Here is a 17,270-nt window from a genome sequence, read left to right as displayed (position 1 = left end):
TCTGACAGCTAAGATGTACTGAACACCCAGGAATAACGTAAAAAGGTAAGGAAAACCTCAGGTGCAAAGACTTTACCCCTCCCCCCCCCCAATACAAAGAGCGAACATACATGATTACATAAAAGGGGTATTTGACGATGTCTATTAGAAGGCTTCCTAGCTAGCTTTTTTGGAGCCAAACAAAAAAGCATGGAAGAAGTTGTAACAGACGAAAGGGGGAAAAAGGACAAGAGAAAAGCAGGGGTCACCAGTGGCTATGAACAGCAATGAAGCCATAGCTAGCAGATACTGTGAGTTAAGAGTCTGTAGCAGAGGCAGAGGGTTTAGCAGCCGCCCGCCCGCCCCCGGGCCTCAGGAGGGAGGAGAAGCCACAATCACCCATACTCCCCTCAATGAAACAGGACATTGAAAGTCACAGCATCCCCTGCCCAGGTTTCTCAGATAATGTAAGTGGGTTGGATACATTTCCTCTAGCTCTAACATTCTAGGTCAGGGGTCAGCAAAACTTCTCTGTATGTTTTAGTAAACATTTACACAGTAAATATTTTAAACTTTGTGGGCCATAGGGTTTCTGACTCAACTATTCACCTGCCTTTGTAACCTCAGAAGCTGCCAGACAATATATAACAAATGGGTGTGGCTGTGTTCCAAAAACTCTATTTACAAAGCTGGCAGGTGGGATTTGGACCGTGGCCTGTAGTTTGCAACCTCTAATATAGACTCTGAACAGCATTATCAGTTATGATAATCATTGAGAATAATAATTAGGACTCTTTGTCATAAAGAAGATGTTAAACTATATTAAATATATTTTGTTTAAGACAGCAGAAAAGTAAACAGAATATCTTGCTGTCAACTGTACCTCAATCATGCTGGGAAAAAAAAAAAAATCCCATTGTATATCTTGCAAAGATTTCCTTAAAAAACAATATTCATGTAGTTCAGGTCAAACTTCTAATTAACTGAAAAAATGGCCATTCAGAGACACACAGGAGTTCCAGAAAATAAAGGTTTTATTGTAAAATACAACTCTTTCAGCAAGGGTCTGGGACACTTTGTATCTCAAAACATGATCCTTCTGGGGCGCCTGGGTGGCTCAGTCGGTTAAGCGTCCGACTTTGGCTCAGGTCGTGATCTCGCGGTCCGTGAGTTCGAGCCCCGCGTCGGGCTCTGTGCTGACAGCTCAGAGCCTGGAGCCCGTTTCAGATTCTGTGTCTCCCTCTCTCTGACCCTCCCCCGTTCATGCTCTGTCTCTCTCTGTCTCAAAAATAAACGTTAAAAAAAAAAATTAAAAAAAACCCCCAAAAACATGATCCTTCCCACACTAATTATAATAATGATTTCTACAAGGGCATACAAATTAGTAATTCTAAAAGCTGTGCAAAAACTACATTAACAGAAATCAGATGGGGTAAAAGAAAAACAAACAAAACAATTATATCAATATTCTAATGATAAATGAACATCCTGCTGCTCTCTGAGAAAAACACAAGTCATTAGGGAAGTCATGGTAGGAGTGAGGCTTACCCCCTGGGCTCAAGTGACAGACAGTGAATTAGAAACCATTAATTTTAAGCAATCCAGAAAAGGTTATTTTAAGAAAATCATTACTTTCTAAGTCTGGTAAAGCAGAAAGAAAAGCTTTAGGTAAAAAGTAATTATGGGAAAAGGAAAGAGACATTCTGAGTCCCTAAGCACCTTCCAGAGCTAAGACATAACATGTCAAGGTGAAAAGGGCAGTGCCACTGCAGTCGGGGTCATCCGTCAGCCAGCTGGGAGATGGGCTCACACTCCTCTTTGTCCGGGAAGCTCCCCCCGCCCCCGCCCCCCGACAAATGTAATCAAAACCCTCTCTTCCTCCGATCAGGTCTCCTAGCACCGCTGACATTGTGTGTCACTTACTGCATACTGCTGGGAGTGTGTGTGTAACTTAAAAAAAGTAAAATAAAAAATAAGTCACCTTTAGGGCACTTGTTAAAGAGGTACTACACTACTATCAGGGATCATATTCTGCATTGAACCAAAGGTGACCTGGCACATCTCTTCACATTCCAAGAGTCTTACGTAGAAATGTCAGTTTCTCAATCAGAAAGGGGACAGAGTTAACAGTCCCTCTACTAGTTCTGAAATGCTAGGACTCTATTAAACCTTTGGTTTAGGATACGTGCTTTGTTTGAACGGCATCAGTCCTATACAAAACACATTTTTGTTTAAGCCAGGCTACCTCAAGATGTCTAGGGAAGCAGCCCTTTCCAAATCGTCCCATAGCAAGCAAATCTCAGAAAACCAGAGGAAGGCAATGACTCATCTATGCTAGTCTCTCAACCAACTCTATGATGGTCTCTGAAAGCACAGAACTGAGCAACAAAAGGCATATTGAAAGGAATTTCGCATTCACATGTACTAGATTGCCTCAAATTGATGTGAATTCTTTTTTTAAAAATATTTTGAGTAATCTCTACAGCCAACACGGGGCTGGAACTCACGAGGTCAAAAGTCGCACGCTCCACTGACTGAGCCAGCCAGGTGTCCCTCTATGTTAATTCTTGACAACAAATTATATGCATGTAAACTTATCTAAAAAAAGAACAACAAATTGTTTTTTGCAAAAAATAATTTAACCCACTCTATCACTAAGTTCACTCTAGCAGTAAACTAATAAAACAAGGGATTTGAACAAGAACACCCTATTTGTTTTTTGGTTCTACTACTCCCCGTTTTACGTCAATACCTTTATTTGAAAGCAAAAAATAAAAACCCAGAAGCTACTCAGGGAACAGTACTTGAAAGATGAGATATAAATGACAAAAGTGGACTCTTTTGTACAGAGGATCATTTAAATATCTCAAGAGAAAGGGATGCCGGCCAACTCAGTTCATAGAACATGGGGCTCTTGATGTTGGGGTCATGGGTTCAAGCCCCATGTTGGGCATGGAGTTTACTTAAAAAACAAAACAAAACAAAACAAAAACCTCAAGCAAAAGAACAGGGAAACAGTAAAATCTAGCTTCCCCAAAACACCAAAAGAGAACATAATCTTTAAACAAAACAAGCAGTCAAAATGTCTGAAAAACTGCCTCAAAATAAGTGAAATATTAATTAAATGCTTAATGAAAGACATGATTAAAAAAATTTTTTTTAACCTTTGTTTATTTTTGAGATACAGACAGGCAGAGTGCGAGCAAGGGAGGGGCAGAGAGAGAGGGAGACACAGGATCTGAAGCAGGCTCCAGGCTCTTGAGCTGTCAGCACAGAGCCCAATGCAGGGCTCGAACCCACAGACCACGAGATCATGACCTGAGCCAAAGCTGGAGGCTTATCTGACTGAGCCACTCAGATGCCCCAAAATACATGATTAAGTAAATGATAGATTATCAGCTTGATGGCTTATAACACAATCGCTTAAAATAATAAATATGAAGATAGGGAGCAACACGGAAACAGAACAAAGCTGCACCAACATTCTCAGCACAATTTTGTAAAAATATGCAAATATATGAAAACTAGAAGGAAAAAAAACATAAAAGCAGCTGACATGAAAATATGGACAGAATTTTTAAAAACTGTCTAGAATGTTGTAATGCTGATTTAACAGTAATTTGAAACAGATTCACAGAAAGGTTTTCTAAATGTCCTTATTTAAATGCAAATGTATTTGTTTTATGAGCAGTCACGAACTCACTTGCTTTAACTGGCTCCGTCTTTTTGACAAAAGCATAATATTTTCATTAAGTAAATCCCATTCTTTAGCCTCATAGCACATCTTCACCACTGCAACTAGGATACGGGATGTAGACACCATATCCGAAGCCTGGAAGAATGAAAATACGCCGAGAGTCAACGGAACATTGTTAAATAAAATCAATGATAATTGAGGTTCTCACTATAATCTACTCACGGTGCGGGTCTGTTTCTCCAAAGAGAGAAGGGTTTCAATGACTTCTTGAAGTCTTCCTTCCTAAAACAAGAGATACAAACGAACAATGAAAACACTACCATCAACACAAAACCAAACAACAGTCTAAAATGAGATGTTTCTGCCACAAAAAGAAAAAAAACCCATTTCTGAGGAAAAGGTCCAGCCCCATTACTATTATTGTTTTGTTCCTTTCCATCGTAGTGCTTGCTTTTCCTGTGGACTCCTTAAGTCAGTGGTTTCCAACTTGGGGTCCACAAGCTATTTTTAACATTTCAAATCACCTAGGAGAAAACTGAATATAGAACAATAATTTAACACCTGAGAAAAACCTCAAGTCTTTGTTTTGGATTCTAATTATCAACTCAGTGTGGTAATACCAGATTATCTTGTTCTGAATAGACTCTTAATTGGCAGTCACACGTGTCTTTAAAGAAGAAAAATGGGAAAAACGAGTGATTTCTCTATGAAGTCACCATAACAAATACTTTAATACACGAAGTTCTGAGGGGCACCTGAGTGGCTCAGTCAGTTAAGCTTCTAACTCTTGATCCCGGCTCAGGTCACGATCTCACGGTTGGGCAGTTCAAACCCCGTGCTGGGCTTAGCACACTGGTAGCAGAGAGCTTGTTTCGGATTCTCTCTTCTTGCTCCTCCCCCTCTCGCTCTGTCTGCCTGTCTGTCTCTCTCAAAACAAATAAACTTAAAACACGAAGTTTTGAGGAAAAATAAAAAGGATATCTGGTGGTAAAAAGACAAGAAACCCTGGTTTAATTTTTCAATGACTTTTTTTTTTTTTTTTTTTAAAGTAAGCTGTATGGCCAAAGTGGGGCTTGAACTCACGACCCTGAGATCATGAGTTGCAGGTTCTGCCGACTGAGCCTGCCAGGTGCCCCTAATTTTTCAATGCCTTTAAAAATAAATTATAACTGGGGCACCTGGGTGGCTCAGTCGGTTGAGCGGCCGACTTAGGCTCCGGTCATGATCTCACGGTCCGTGAGTTCGAGCCCCGCATCAGGTTCTGTGTTGACAGCTCGGAGCCTGGAGCCTGTTTCAGATTCTGTGTCTCTTTCTCTCTGACCCTCCCCCATTCATGCTCTGTCTCTCTCTGTCTCAAAAATAAATAAACGTTAAAAAAAATTTAAAAAAACAAATTATAACTGTGCTTAAAGGAAATAAAGACCACCTGAGAATATCCATGCATGCTATACCAAAGGTCATGCCTTTAAGCAGATACTGATCCAAATGGAATATACCCCTTTTGGTCAACTGATAATGACCTCCATCTCATATGCAAAAACAAAATATTCCCCCTGGGGCGCACATTAGGAAACAGGAGTAACAAAATTCAAATCATATAAACCTAAATGATAATACACCAGGACTAAAATAAGCCATCCTATTAGAAACCACACATTTTAATAAAAACAAAACCAGCCCACAGCAAAAAAAATTACAAGTATTTAAGATACTGGTATTAATAACAATGAATGAATCAAAAGTGATGAGGATTTTATTTTGAAATTGTTTTTCTAACTATAAATGAAAAAAAATTAAGTTTATTTGTTTATTTATTTCAAATTTTTTTAATGTTTATTTCTGAGACAGAGAGAGAGCATGAGTCAGGGAGGGGCAGAGAGCGAGGGAGACACAGCATCAGAAGCAGGCTCCAGGCTCCGAGCTGTCAGCACAGAGCCTGATGCGGGGCTCAAACTCACAGACTGCGAGCTCACGACCTGAGCCGAAGTCAGACGCTCAACCGACTGAGCCACCCAGGCGTCCCGAAGTTTATTTATTTTGAGAGAGAGAGAGAGAGCACGCGTGCCTGTGCAGGACAGCAGGGCAGGGACAGAGAGAGAGAAAATCCCAAGCAGGCTCCGGGCTGTCGGGGGGGGGGGGGGGCTCCATTTCACGTACTGTGAGATTCAGAACTGAGCCAAAATCAAGAGCTGGATGCTTAACTGATTGCGCCTTTTTTTAAGATTTTATTTTTAGGTAATCTCCACACCCAACATGGGCTCAAACTCACAACCCTGAGATCAAGAGCCATGTGCTCCACCGACGGAGCCAGCCAGGAGCCCCAGAACTTTTTTTTATTTTAATGACATTCATGGACAGTACATGAGTACTACTCTTTTACTGATCAAAGAAAGTAATTAAACAGGTTTTGAATTAAGGACACAAATAATGTTTGGATTTTTCAAAACACTTTCTATATTTTCCAAAATAACGTTTAAACTATGAATGTTCTATGGAGTACAGATTATGTACTGTATGGTCATTGTTTGAATTTTCTTTAACTCTGAAATATATGATTACTGTAATTAAATCTGAAACACGATGACTAGCGTTGTAACAATGTTTCCTACGCAAAGGAGAGCATCAGTTCTGAAAACTCTACAGATTCATGTGTACAATAAAGGCTAACTAAATGCCCATCAGAGGAAAAGAACAAAGAACAAATCCATAAATTCTCCAAAGTTAAAAGCTAATAAATCATAGAAGATCAAAGAATCTCAGAACTTAAAGACTGCCACAGATTATTTAATCCAATCAACTCATTTTAGATTTTTTTTAAACGTTCATTTATTTTTGAGAGAGAGAGAGAGACTGCGAGCAGGAAAGATGTAGAGAGAGAGAGGAAGACACAGAATCCGAAGCAGGCTCCAGGCTCTGTGCTGTCAGCACAAAGCTCGAGGCTCATGAGCCATGAAATCATGACCTTAGCCAAAGTCGGATGTTTAACTGACTGAGCCACCCAGGCACCCGCTGTTTATGGTATTTTAATTCAGAAGTACGGTTTTTTTTTGTAAGTTTATTTATTTTGAGAGACAGTGCACAAGAGTGCAGGAGGGGGAGAGGGAGAGAGAGTCCCAAGTGGGCCCCACCCTATCAGTGCAGAGCCCAATGTGGGACTTGAACCCACAAACTGTGAGATCATGACTTGAGCCAAAATCAAGAGTCAGCCACTTAGCTGACTGAGCCATCCAGGTGCCCCAGAAGTATAGGTTTTAAAGAAATGCATTCTAGGGGCACCTGGGTGGTTCAGTCAGTTAAGTGGCCAACTTAGGCTCAGGTCATGATGTCACAGTTCATGAGTTTGAGCCCCACGTCGTGCTCTTTCCTGACAGCTTGGAGTCTGCTAAGGATTCTGTGTCTCCTCCTCTCTCTACCCCTCCCCACTTAAACTCACTCTCTCTCTCAAAAAACCAACCAACCAACCAAACAAACAGGGGCACCTGGGTGGCTCAGTTGGTTGAGCGTCCGACTTCGGCTCAGGTCATGATCTCATGGTTCAGTGAGTTCGAGCCCCTTGTTAGGCTCTGTGCTGACAGTTCAGAGCCTGGAGCCTGCTTCGGATTCTGTGTCCCCCTCTCTCTCCGTCCCACCCCTGCTTGTGCTGTCTCTCTCAAAAATGAATAAACATAAAGAAAATTAAAACAAAACAAAAAACATTTAAAAAAAAAGTAGAAAAAACAAACCAATAAAAGAACTGTATTCTTCATGTGAAGAAATCACATATTGCTTTAGAGCCATCATCTGCGGGTATCAACAAAACATCAGAGGTCACCTTCTCAGGAAGGCATTCTTAAATAACTCCCCGGAAGTCAGTAGTCATTCAGCACTTCCTTAACTAACAAGCCCACTGACTTTCTGCTTTGTAATGACCCCAAACTCTTTTCTCTTTTAATGTTCATGGTCTTTCTAATCTCACTAGAATGTAAATTCTGCAAGAGGAGGGACTGTGTCTATACTGTTCACCAATGCAGCTCAGTACCTGGCCAAGCACATGATGTTGCTTCCGTAGCTACTACGGTACATCCCTTTATACCTTGTACTACAGTCATTAATGTGCATGTCTTGCCTCCTAAGTGGTCCATAACTTCCTTCAGGGGTGGACCTTGTTCGATTGTTTCCCTCACACCAACTTGTACATAGTATGCACTGAATGGCTGGACCACAACTAGCAGATGATCTTAATGGCTTACAATTCCTGACTCACCTCGAGATTATGACCTAAGCCGAAGTCAGACACTCAACCAACTGAGCCACCCAGGTACCCAAAATTCCTGATTCTTACTGTCAAGGTAAGTAGGATGTGATAAGTTATATGGCCGGCAATTCAGTTCTATCTGGGGGATGCTACCATCAACTTCATTAAATACAACTCCCAATTCTCTAATTATTCCACTTTTTTCTCCAAATCTTCCATGGTCAATGCTATGGCTAACCACCTTCCTCCTTTCCTAACTATTCACAGTTCTTGAAATTCCACCCCACCTTGCTGCCTTTCAACTCAGAGGAAGGAGACGGTCAAAGCTACCAAAACCAACTCATTAGAACATGTGACTTTTGTGACTCACTTTTCTCATTAAAATCTTTGTAAATGAGATAACTTACTAAGGAGTTTGTTCAACATACATATCAATGTATATTTGTTCAACATACATATCATCAACATACATATCAAGTATCTGTAAGTTCTCTATGTTTCTACCTTTTACCTCCTAAATGGATCCAACCTTTCGATGACTTGTTAAACAACCTACACAAGAAAAAAAGGCCAGTAAAAAGTTAACCACAAGTAGTTGAAATTTAAAGCTAATCCAGTATTTTTACATGACCTATTTCTTTAAAAAGTTTTTTTTTTTTTACTGTCATTTTTGAGATAGACAGAGACAGAGACAGAGACAGAGAGAGAGAGAGAGAGACACACACACACACAGCATGAGCAGGCAGAGAGAGAGGGAGACAGACTCCAGGCTCCAGCTATTAGCACAGAGCCCGACATGGGGCTCAAACTCACCAACTGTGAGATCGTGACCTGGCTGAGGTCAGATGCTCAACCAAATGTGCCACCCAGAAGCCCCTAACGTTACCTATTTCTTAAGAGGGTCTTTTTGTCCAAGCTGCTGGCAATCAATAAACTGTTTTACATTTCACCTCCTCCTGGAGAAGAGGCTGCAGGTAACCAAATGAAATGAAAAGACATGAAGAAGGAGAACCAAAGGATATATTCAATTTAAGAATATAATCCCCAAACCACCACCTACCAAATATAGTGTAATCGAAAAGGGGGGTGGTGATCCTCTGTGTAGTAAGAACTGCTAAATACCACATACAGTTCAGAAAAGGCCCTCTTCAGATTAATTTTTAACTCCTTAGCTAACAGGACGGTGAAGCCCTAACCATTATCAAGAACTAGTATCACTTTCATTATTTCATCAATCAAATACCAATCACAGAGGCAGCAGAGGAGAACGGTTAAAAACACAGGCTCTGCAGCCAGACTGCTTGGGTCTAAATCCCAGGTCCACCACTGTGCTACCTAGGGCAAGACCCTCACGCTCTCTGACCCTTAATTTTCTCTTAAATGAAATGAGTATAATAAAAATAATTCCTGCCCCACAGGGTTGCTGTAAGGATTAAAGCAATACTTATGAAGACATGCCTGGAATATACTAGGTACATTATCATCATCCTAACAGCTAACATTATATAGAAAGTACACAGCAATGGGGTGGCTAGGTGGCTCAGTCGGTTAAGCATCCGACTTCAGCTCAGGTCACGATCTCGCGGTCCGTGAGTTTGGGCCCCGCATCAGGCTCTGGGCTGATGGCTCAGAGGCTGGAGTCTGTTTCAGATTCTGTGTCTCCCCCTCTCTCTGCCCCTCCCCCGTTCATGCTCTGTCTCTCTCTGTCCCAAAAATAAATAAACGTTAAAAAAAAATTAAAAAAAAAAAAAAAAAAAGAAAGTACACAGTAATAAATATTAGTGACTGGTGTTCTATGTTGAGTGTTAGGACACAGAAACAGAGTCGTAGTAAGTCACAACTGTAGGAGATTCAAATGGCCTGGATTTGTCAATTTTACCACCCAGGTCTAGACTTCAAGATGCCTTCTGAAGGTTTCTGCTCTCTGTGCTTTTCTCACTGGGTATATTCTTATTAAGTTTCTATACACACAATTTTTACCTGCAAATGTTGTTCACATTAAGAATAAAAATTGTCTTGGGGCACCCAGGTGGCTCAGTCAGTTGAGCATCTGACTCTTGGTTTTGGTTCAGGTCATAATCTCGAGGTTTGTGGAATCAAGTCCCAAGTCGGCTCTGCACTGATAATGGGGAGCTTGCTTGGGATTCTTTCTTTCTCTCTCTCTCTCTCTCTCTCTCTCTCTCGCCTCTAACCCACTCATTAGTGCAAGAACTCGTACTCTCACTCTCTTAAAATAAACATCATAAAAATAAAAAATAAATTAAAAATGCTGTAAGGAAAATCAGCACGGAAGCAAGTCTCTTAAAGATATCATGAGATGTAGCAAAAACGAACACTACCTGTTGCCAGGAGACCTGAGCTTGATCTGGCTTTGCTGTAGACCTTGGATAAACCACTTAAGCTGCCTGAACCTTAGTTTTTTCACAAGTAAAGTAAAAACAACAAAACTTTCTTCAGTTTTATTGATGGGCTTAAAGTAAAAAAGCAAAAGAATGTATGCTAAAGTGTCCCATACGTTCCAGTGTAAAAATACAACGCTTTAAATGGGTATTTTCTTACATTTGGCAGAATGGTTAGAAAATATAAAATGACAAACAGAAGGCAAAACAAAACTTAAAAAAACTAACTAGACTGTAAGACAATCGTCTAATCCAAAAGTTGAAAACTGTGGGTTTGCATTAAAAAACAAAACCACAGGGGCGCCTGGGTGGCTCAGTCGGTTAAGCGTCCGACTTCAGCTCAGGTCACCATCTCACGGTCCAGGAGTTCGAGCCCCGCGCCGGGCTCTGGGCTGATAGCTCAGAGCCTGGAGCCTGCTTCCGATTCTGTGTCTCCCTCTCTCTCTGCCCCTCCCCTGTTCATGCTCTGTCTCTGTCTCAAAAATAAATAAACGTTAAAAAAAAAATTTTTTTTTTTTTTTAATAAAAAACAAAACCACAAACATTTATGCCCTCCCATCCCCAGCCCTCTACCTTCCTCCCTCACAAAAAGAATCCACACCTGTACCCTGTTTTGTTCCACTGGCACACTGGCTTAAAAAAAATAAATAAAAAATCCAGGAGCACCTGGGTGGCTTAGTGGGTTGAGCCTCTGACTCTTCGGCTCAGGTCATGATCTAATGGTTTGTGGGACTGAACCCCTTGGCAGAGCTTGCTTGGGATGCTCTCGCTCTCTCTCTGTCCTTCTCCAGCTTGTGTGCACGTGCCTTCTCTCTCTCAAAAATAAACTTAAAAAAAAAAAAAATTCAAACGGCTTTTATTTTACATAGTTTAACAGGCCCCAACATTCCCTGTTTTAAACTTTTCTGCTACCCACTTGACACCTAAAAAGGCATTTGAGTTTGCAAGTCTTTCCAACTGTCTTGAACACATAACCATAACATCCTACATAAACGCCATACACGTGATTACTACAACTGTAGCAGTGAAATATTTTTTTTTTTCTTACTGGCCTATAAGCTCTCTGAGGGCAAGAGCTTTGTCTAATAACCTTTCTACTCCCCACAATGTCTAGCACGGACTACTGACAGTAGGCTATCAGAAATTGGTAAAGGGAAGATTTTTTTTCTCCCAGGCCTCAGCTCTAGGCATAGCTGTACTTCTTTTCAGCAGACGGTTTCTTCCTTATGGAAACCAGCCATCTATTAATTCCAAAGTGCTCGTTCAGGGGCTGACTCTGGACCGTAGGTATGTTTTGTCTCATCTATGTGGTATTGGCTCAAATGGTGTTTTAACACAGATCTGTGTCCGGATTCTAAATATTGAGGCAATTCGTATAAAACAAATCCATACCCCCTGGTTTCTCCCTCAAATTAGAAGAGGTGAGGTCTGGCTGTCGTGCCCAATTGGCAAAGATTAACTGGAGGTGAGGAGTTACTTCCCCCCGCTTCCCTGGATAAGTGGTCAGAAGTTGGCTCAGGATTTCATCACACTTGGCTCACTAGGCAGGACAGCATGGAGACAGCAGAAGCTCCAGGATCAGTCTGCTCGCTCTGCATCCTGGCTCCATCACTCTACTAACTGTATGACCTTGGGGCACGTGACTCAACTTCTCTTAGACTCTTTTCTTGCCTGTAAAACAACAACACCTATCACATGGGGCTAAGGTGAGGCCTGAACGTGCTAATGCATGTAAGCACGCAGAAGGTTGCCTGGCAGTGTAGAAAATACTCGACAAATGCCAGCTATCGTTATCTGCCTGGCACCGTCGGGGTTTTCCAACCCTCATGTAAGTGAGGATGTTTCTTTACACAAGCTGCTGGAAAGTTCAGAGATGAATTTATGGCTCCCCTCCATCAAGTGTACTGAAGCTAAGAAATTCAGGTGTATCAACTTCATCAGCCTTCCCTATCCCTGTCTTTTTAAAGCCCCACTAAATCCTTTATCAGAAAAAAAGGGAAGCAGTGGAAAGGTTGTTTTTTTTTTTTTTAAGAAATATTACTGTGAAATATTACTTGACACTCCTCCTGTCCCTGAATTAGTTACACTTAAATGTACTTCTGTGGTAAGCACCTTAAGGGACAAAAACAACCCTATTAGTACATGCATCCCAGGTGAATAGCAATAAATATTTGTGGCTAGATTGATCAAGGAATTTAATGAGGCCTGAGCGTAATCCTTAGCAACAGCCCATGATGGGAATTGATTCCACAACCATTCAAACCCTAGTCAGACAAATCTAATTTTGAACCCCTGGTTCTGTTCCTACCTGGGTTCCACAAATACCTCCAGGAGGCTTGGTTTCTTTATATGTAAAATGGTACATAAAGTTGCCTGACACGTATCAGGAGATGTGAAAAATGTTCGGATCAAGTTCAATTTCTGTTCCAGAGGAGATAAGCCGTTGGACTAAACCACGGTTCATGACCTCCCCTAATTAGGTTATTCTGCACTGCTGTGCCTGTTAGTCTTTGCGGCTGCAGTTCCCGCTCCGGGGACGACTCCTCCCCATCCCAATTTTCTTCTTCAAGGCCCAAAACAAACGTCAACTTCTCCGTAAAACCTTCCCTTATCCCACCAGTAAAAAACACAACAGCTTCCTTCTCTGCGTTCCAATAAGCACTTTTATACTTGAGTAACACGTACCACCACGCCTGACTCGTCTAATTCGTTATATATACGAACTCCTTAAGGGCAGGGGTCCTGCGCTCATCACCTTCGTCCTGTTTCACTTTCCTACTGCTTCTCCTGGCTATAGGCCAGGAGCATCCCATGATCCATAAACAACTTAACGACATACGTTCATTCAGCAAGAGTAAGAGAACTCAACTCTCTGATCTAGCCTGAACGCTAAAGCGGCCGTAACCCCTGGGGAACTGTTAAAGTAAACGTTAAACAGTACCGAGAAAAGGCAAAGAGTACTATGAGGCCCCAAGTCCTCCGGGAAGTGGCCATCAGTCCAGGGGAAGAGTTTGGGAAGCTGTATGCACCAGCGTACTCCCGCTGCGGGGCACACCTGGGACCTCCTGCTCACGCAGGCCCAACTCGGGCTGGGCAGGCAGTGGGGGACGCACCCTTCAGCCCGCAGGCCCCCTGAGGCCTAAGCAAGCTCCGCGCCGTGACTCAGCCCTTGGCGCCCGCGAACAGCCAGCCGGCCTCCCCTCACCTTGGCCAGCTTCTCGCACTCTGGCAGTCGCTGATCCACCGTGGCGCTGTAGTCCACCTCCATCTTGACGATGCGCCCATCAGCCCGCTCTGAGCCGCCGTCCGCCATGGTCCCGGCCTGAACGTCCCTTGATGTCCCCCTGCTTCGGCCACCACTCGTCACCCACACCGGAAGCCGCCTGCGCACCCACTCAGGCAGTGCGTCGGGAGCCCGCGCGAAGGACCCCCACGAGGCCCCCTGCGCTGGCCGCCAGTCAGGCACTGCCTCAGACAGCCCTGGGGGCGGGGCGGAGGGCGGGGCTCGCCCTCGAGCCTGCAGCTCACGTCCGGTTTTGCCTTGATAACCGACTTTCATCCATGGCTTCTGCGGTGAGAAAAGCTAGTGTAATAGAGTAGGCCATCCCATATACTCTTACGTCTCCCTGCTTGGCAAATATTATTTCTCAGAGCCGTGGGCAAGTCGCTTAGGTTTTCTTGGATCTCCGTTTTCTCATCTCTGCATGAGCAGGCTGAAATCCTAAAGAAAAAAGTTTCATCTGGTTGAGAATCTTGGTTTAATCTGTGGGATCTCTCAAAGCTCAAAGAGAAGGTATGACAGCGGCTCAGTAATATAACAAGTACTTTTTGTTTGTTTTCATTTTTACTATAATCCACTACGTGGGTAAGAAGAATCTTTAGAAAGATTTTGTTGACTTTTCTTTGTAGGACTCTCAAATGAGTTCTTTGTAGGACTTTTCTTTGTAGGACTCTCAAATGAGATTTTACGCATGCAGGATTATTTCCATTTTTAAGAACCGTGCAAGTTTTCATTAGCATCTGCATCGTCTGGGTCCCTATTTAACAGCTTAGGATGCTTGAAAGTGAAAATGAGGTTGTGTGTGGTGTGGTCAAAGTATAAACAGTAGCTTCCAAAGCAAATGGGAAATCTTGGAATGGTCTACCTGTTAGCGAATTAAATCAGCACCAACATCCCTTTTTATATACTGAATAGACCTCCTTTGGTTGTTTTTGTTTGTTTTTACTGTTCTGTAATGAAAATCGTGGGTACTATAACCCACCTGCACACATAATTAAACACGACAACAACAAAACACCCTAGCTGTAAGGTAAAGGAGAAGCATCGCAAAATAGCAAAATAATAATACTTCAGAATATAAAGGCTAGGGGCGCCTGGCGGGCTCAGTTGGAGGAGCAGGCAACTCTTTATCTCTGGGTCCTGAGTTCCAGCCCAGCCTCAGGTGTAGAGATTACTTACGTAAATAAATGACTAAACTTCAAAATTTAAAGGCTAAGACATGTCTACTATAGAAAATAAAAAAGAAGCAGTTGTGTGGTTGTTCACACACAACACAACTGTGAAATCAGAAGTTGCAACCTCAATAGGTTGGTTCCCCAAGCATCGTAAGGATTTACTGTGGGTGACATGATTTCTCCAAAATGGTGTACAACTTCTTGGTAAAGTTCTGACTCTGTGAAAGTACAATTTTCCATTTTTTTTTTTTCAACGTTTTTTATTTATTTTTGGGACAGAGAGAGACAGAGCATGAACGGGGGAGGGGCAGAGAGAGAGGGAGACACAGAATCGGAAACAGGCTCCAGGCTCCGAGCCATCGGCCCAGAGCCTGACGCGGGGCTCGAACTCACGGACCGCGAGATCGTGACCTGGCTGAAGTCGGACACTTAACCGACTGCGCCACCCAGGCGCCCCTCCATTGTTTTTTTACATAGAAGAATTCTTAGAAATTTTAGTGTATATTAAAACGTCAAAAAAGAGCATATGTAAAGTGAAGTTCGAGTCTAGGCATCAGACACATAAGTGGGTGTCTGGCAGGACATTGAAAAGTCAGGTGGAGGGGCACCTGGGTGGCTCTGTCGCTTAAGCAGCCGACTTTGGCTCAGGTCGTGATCTCGCCTTTTGTCCGGGTCTGTGCTGACAGCTCAGAGCCTGGAGGCTGTTCGGAATTTGTGTCTCCCTCTCTCTCGGCCCCTCCCCCGCTCACACTCTGTCTTTCTTCTTCAAAATTTGTTAAGGAAAACAAATTTTTTTAAAAGAAAGAAAAATCCGATGTATTGTGGGACAATATTTTACCATGCAGGTTTGTCGCATCGTAGATGTCTGGCATCCCAATTACATGCTGATCCCCCTTGCCCCCCAGTGATCGTGACAACCTGAAATACCCACACAAATTTCTAAAACGCATTTCTAGGAGCCAGTATTGTTGAGAGCACTAGGCTGAGCTGTTTCTGGCTCTGTATTTAGTGTGCAGTTGGTTTGGTGAAGAGTAGACAAAGCATTTGGAGGTCTACCGTTTTGTGTCAAGAATGTGAAAAGACGAAAAGTAACAAAGTTGTGGTGGAGTAAATCTGGAGTAAATCCTGGTTTCCAGGACTCAAAAAGTAAGAGCGAGAGAGGGTGGAGAAAACTCCACCAAACTGATGCCCTTCCTTGCTAGGCCTGGAGGAAATGAACAATGAAAACACTTTGAAATCTAAGGAAAAGCTTACAAAGGAAACAACAACAACAGAGTGAAATAAATAAAGAAGAAACCCGGTGAAAGACTGAGCAAGAGAGAAAATAGGTGAGAGTGCGGTTACGTAGACTCTTTATAAATCCTTTATTTGTCTGAATCAGACATCGTAAGAAAGAATTTAGTTTCAGAAGAGAAAAATTAGCAAAGAATAAGGAATCTAAAAGGTAGAGATGAAACCTCTATAGAAATGTAAAGAGGGATGGAAATTAAGATAGACACACTAGGGGTGCCTGCGTGGCTCAGCCGGTTAGGCGTCCAATTCTTAATTTTGGCTCAGGTCATGATTTCATGATGCCTGCATTCGAGCCCCTGGGATTCTCTGTCTCCCTCCCTCTGCCTCTCTCTTTCTCTCTCTCAGGACTAAACAAATAAACATTAAAAAGAGAGAGATGGACAACTAGTTGGGACACCTGGCCGGCTCAGTCGGTAGAGCATGCGACTCTCTTAGTCTTGGGGTTCTGAGTTCAAGCTCCACGTTGGAGCTAGAGGTTTAAAAAACAAAGAATCAGGGTGGTGAGTTTGACCCCCACTTGAGCAGTAGAGATTACTTAAAAATAAATAACAAAAAAAGGTGACCGTGCTAGTCCCCCAGCAAGGCTTGACTTTATCACTATTTTTTGTTTTGGGTTGGACTTTATAAACTGAACAAATTTTTCTCTTCCTCATTCTTGAAAGCCTCCTCCTCCCCTTCCCTTTCCCTTGTTTTTCTGTGGAATCCTTTGTTCCAAGAACTCAGTACAGATATTGACATGCCGCCCTCAATGTATACTTAGTAACGAGACTCAGATGGTCCCCGCCAACTCTAGTCATGAGACCACCTTGAGGAACCAGGCTGGCAGCGGGGACCAGACTGCTATCCAAATGCCCAGATCCTGTATTTTCCTATAAAAGCCCTCAGCCCTTTCCCCCAGGCGGGCTTGCAGTCTTGGAGACATTAGTCTGCTGTAACCTCCTTTGCCTGGCAAAGTAGTAAACTGTCTTCTGTATACCCCAACTCTGTCTTCCAGTTCCTGCTCTGAGCACAGACGTCAGTTTTCGACAACAGAGAGAAAAACTGATTGGAAAAGCAGGGGTAATGTATATTACGATACTCATTATTGAAAATAATGTGTCTATATATTATTACTATTTTTTCCATATTTGGCATCTTTGGCACGTTCCGCTTACTGGCTGTGCACACATCTGACCCAAAGTTCCCGCCTTTGTGAAGTGAACCTTATAAAGGG

General features: G+C 42.6%; 2 protein-coding genes across 5 annotated transcripts in view; one reads left to right on the top strand and one right to left on the bottom strand.

Annotated features, from left to right (window-relative positions):
- PSMD12 (proteasome 26S subunit, non-ATPase 12) overlaps window positions 1–13,710 on the bottom strand; it is a 30,680-nt gene extending 16,970 nt beyond the window's left edge. The window contains exons 1-3 of the mRNA XM_049636376.1: window positions 13,515–13,710; window positions 3,899–3,958; window positions 3,683–3,811 (exon numbers count right to left, since the gene is read on the bottom strand). Coding sequence (XP_049492333.1) covers window positions 3,683–3,811; window positions 3,899–3,958; window positions 13,515–13,622 — 297 coding nt within the window. The 5' untranslated portion in view covers window positions 13,623–13,710. The remainder of the gene's footprint in view (window positions 1–3,682; window positions 3,812–3,898; window positions 3,959–13,514) is intronic.
- A 113-nt stretch (window positions 13,711–13,823) lies between these two features.
- The window catches only part of PITPNC1 (phosphatidylinositol transfer protein cytoplasmic 1), a 268,872-nt gene continuing 265,425 nt past the window's right edge, over window positions 13,824–17,270 (top strand). For 2 of the 4 annotated variants that reach the window (XM_049636384.1, XM_049636380.1), the window contains exons 1-3: window positions 13,845–14,102; window positions 15,967–16,092; window positions 17,052–17,116. The gene's annotated coding sequence lies outside the window, so the exon portion shown is untranslated. Of the gene's footprint in view, window positions 14,103–15,966; window positions 16,093–17,051; window positions 17,117–17,270 lie in introns of all 4 variants that reach the window. The other 2 variants (XM_049636382.1, XM_049636381.1) reach the window with 2 other exon arrangements.

Source organism: Panthera uncia, chromosome E1, assembly GCF_023721935.1.
Source record: "Panthera uncia isolate 11264 chromosome E1, Puncia_PCG_1.0, whole genome shotgun sequence".
Taxonomy (NCBI): Eukaryota; Metazoa; Chordata; class Mammalia; order Carnivora; family Felidae; genus Panthera; species Panthera uncia.
Note: the sequence above shows the minus strand (reverse complement) of the source record. Positions and strands in the feature narration are given on the sequence as shown.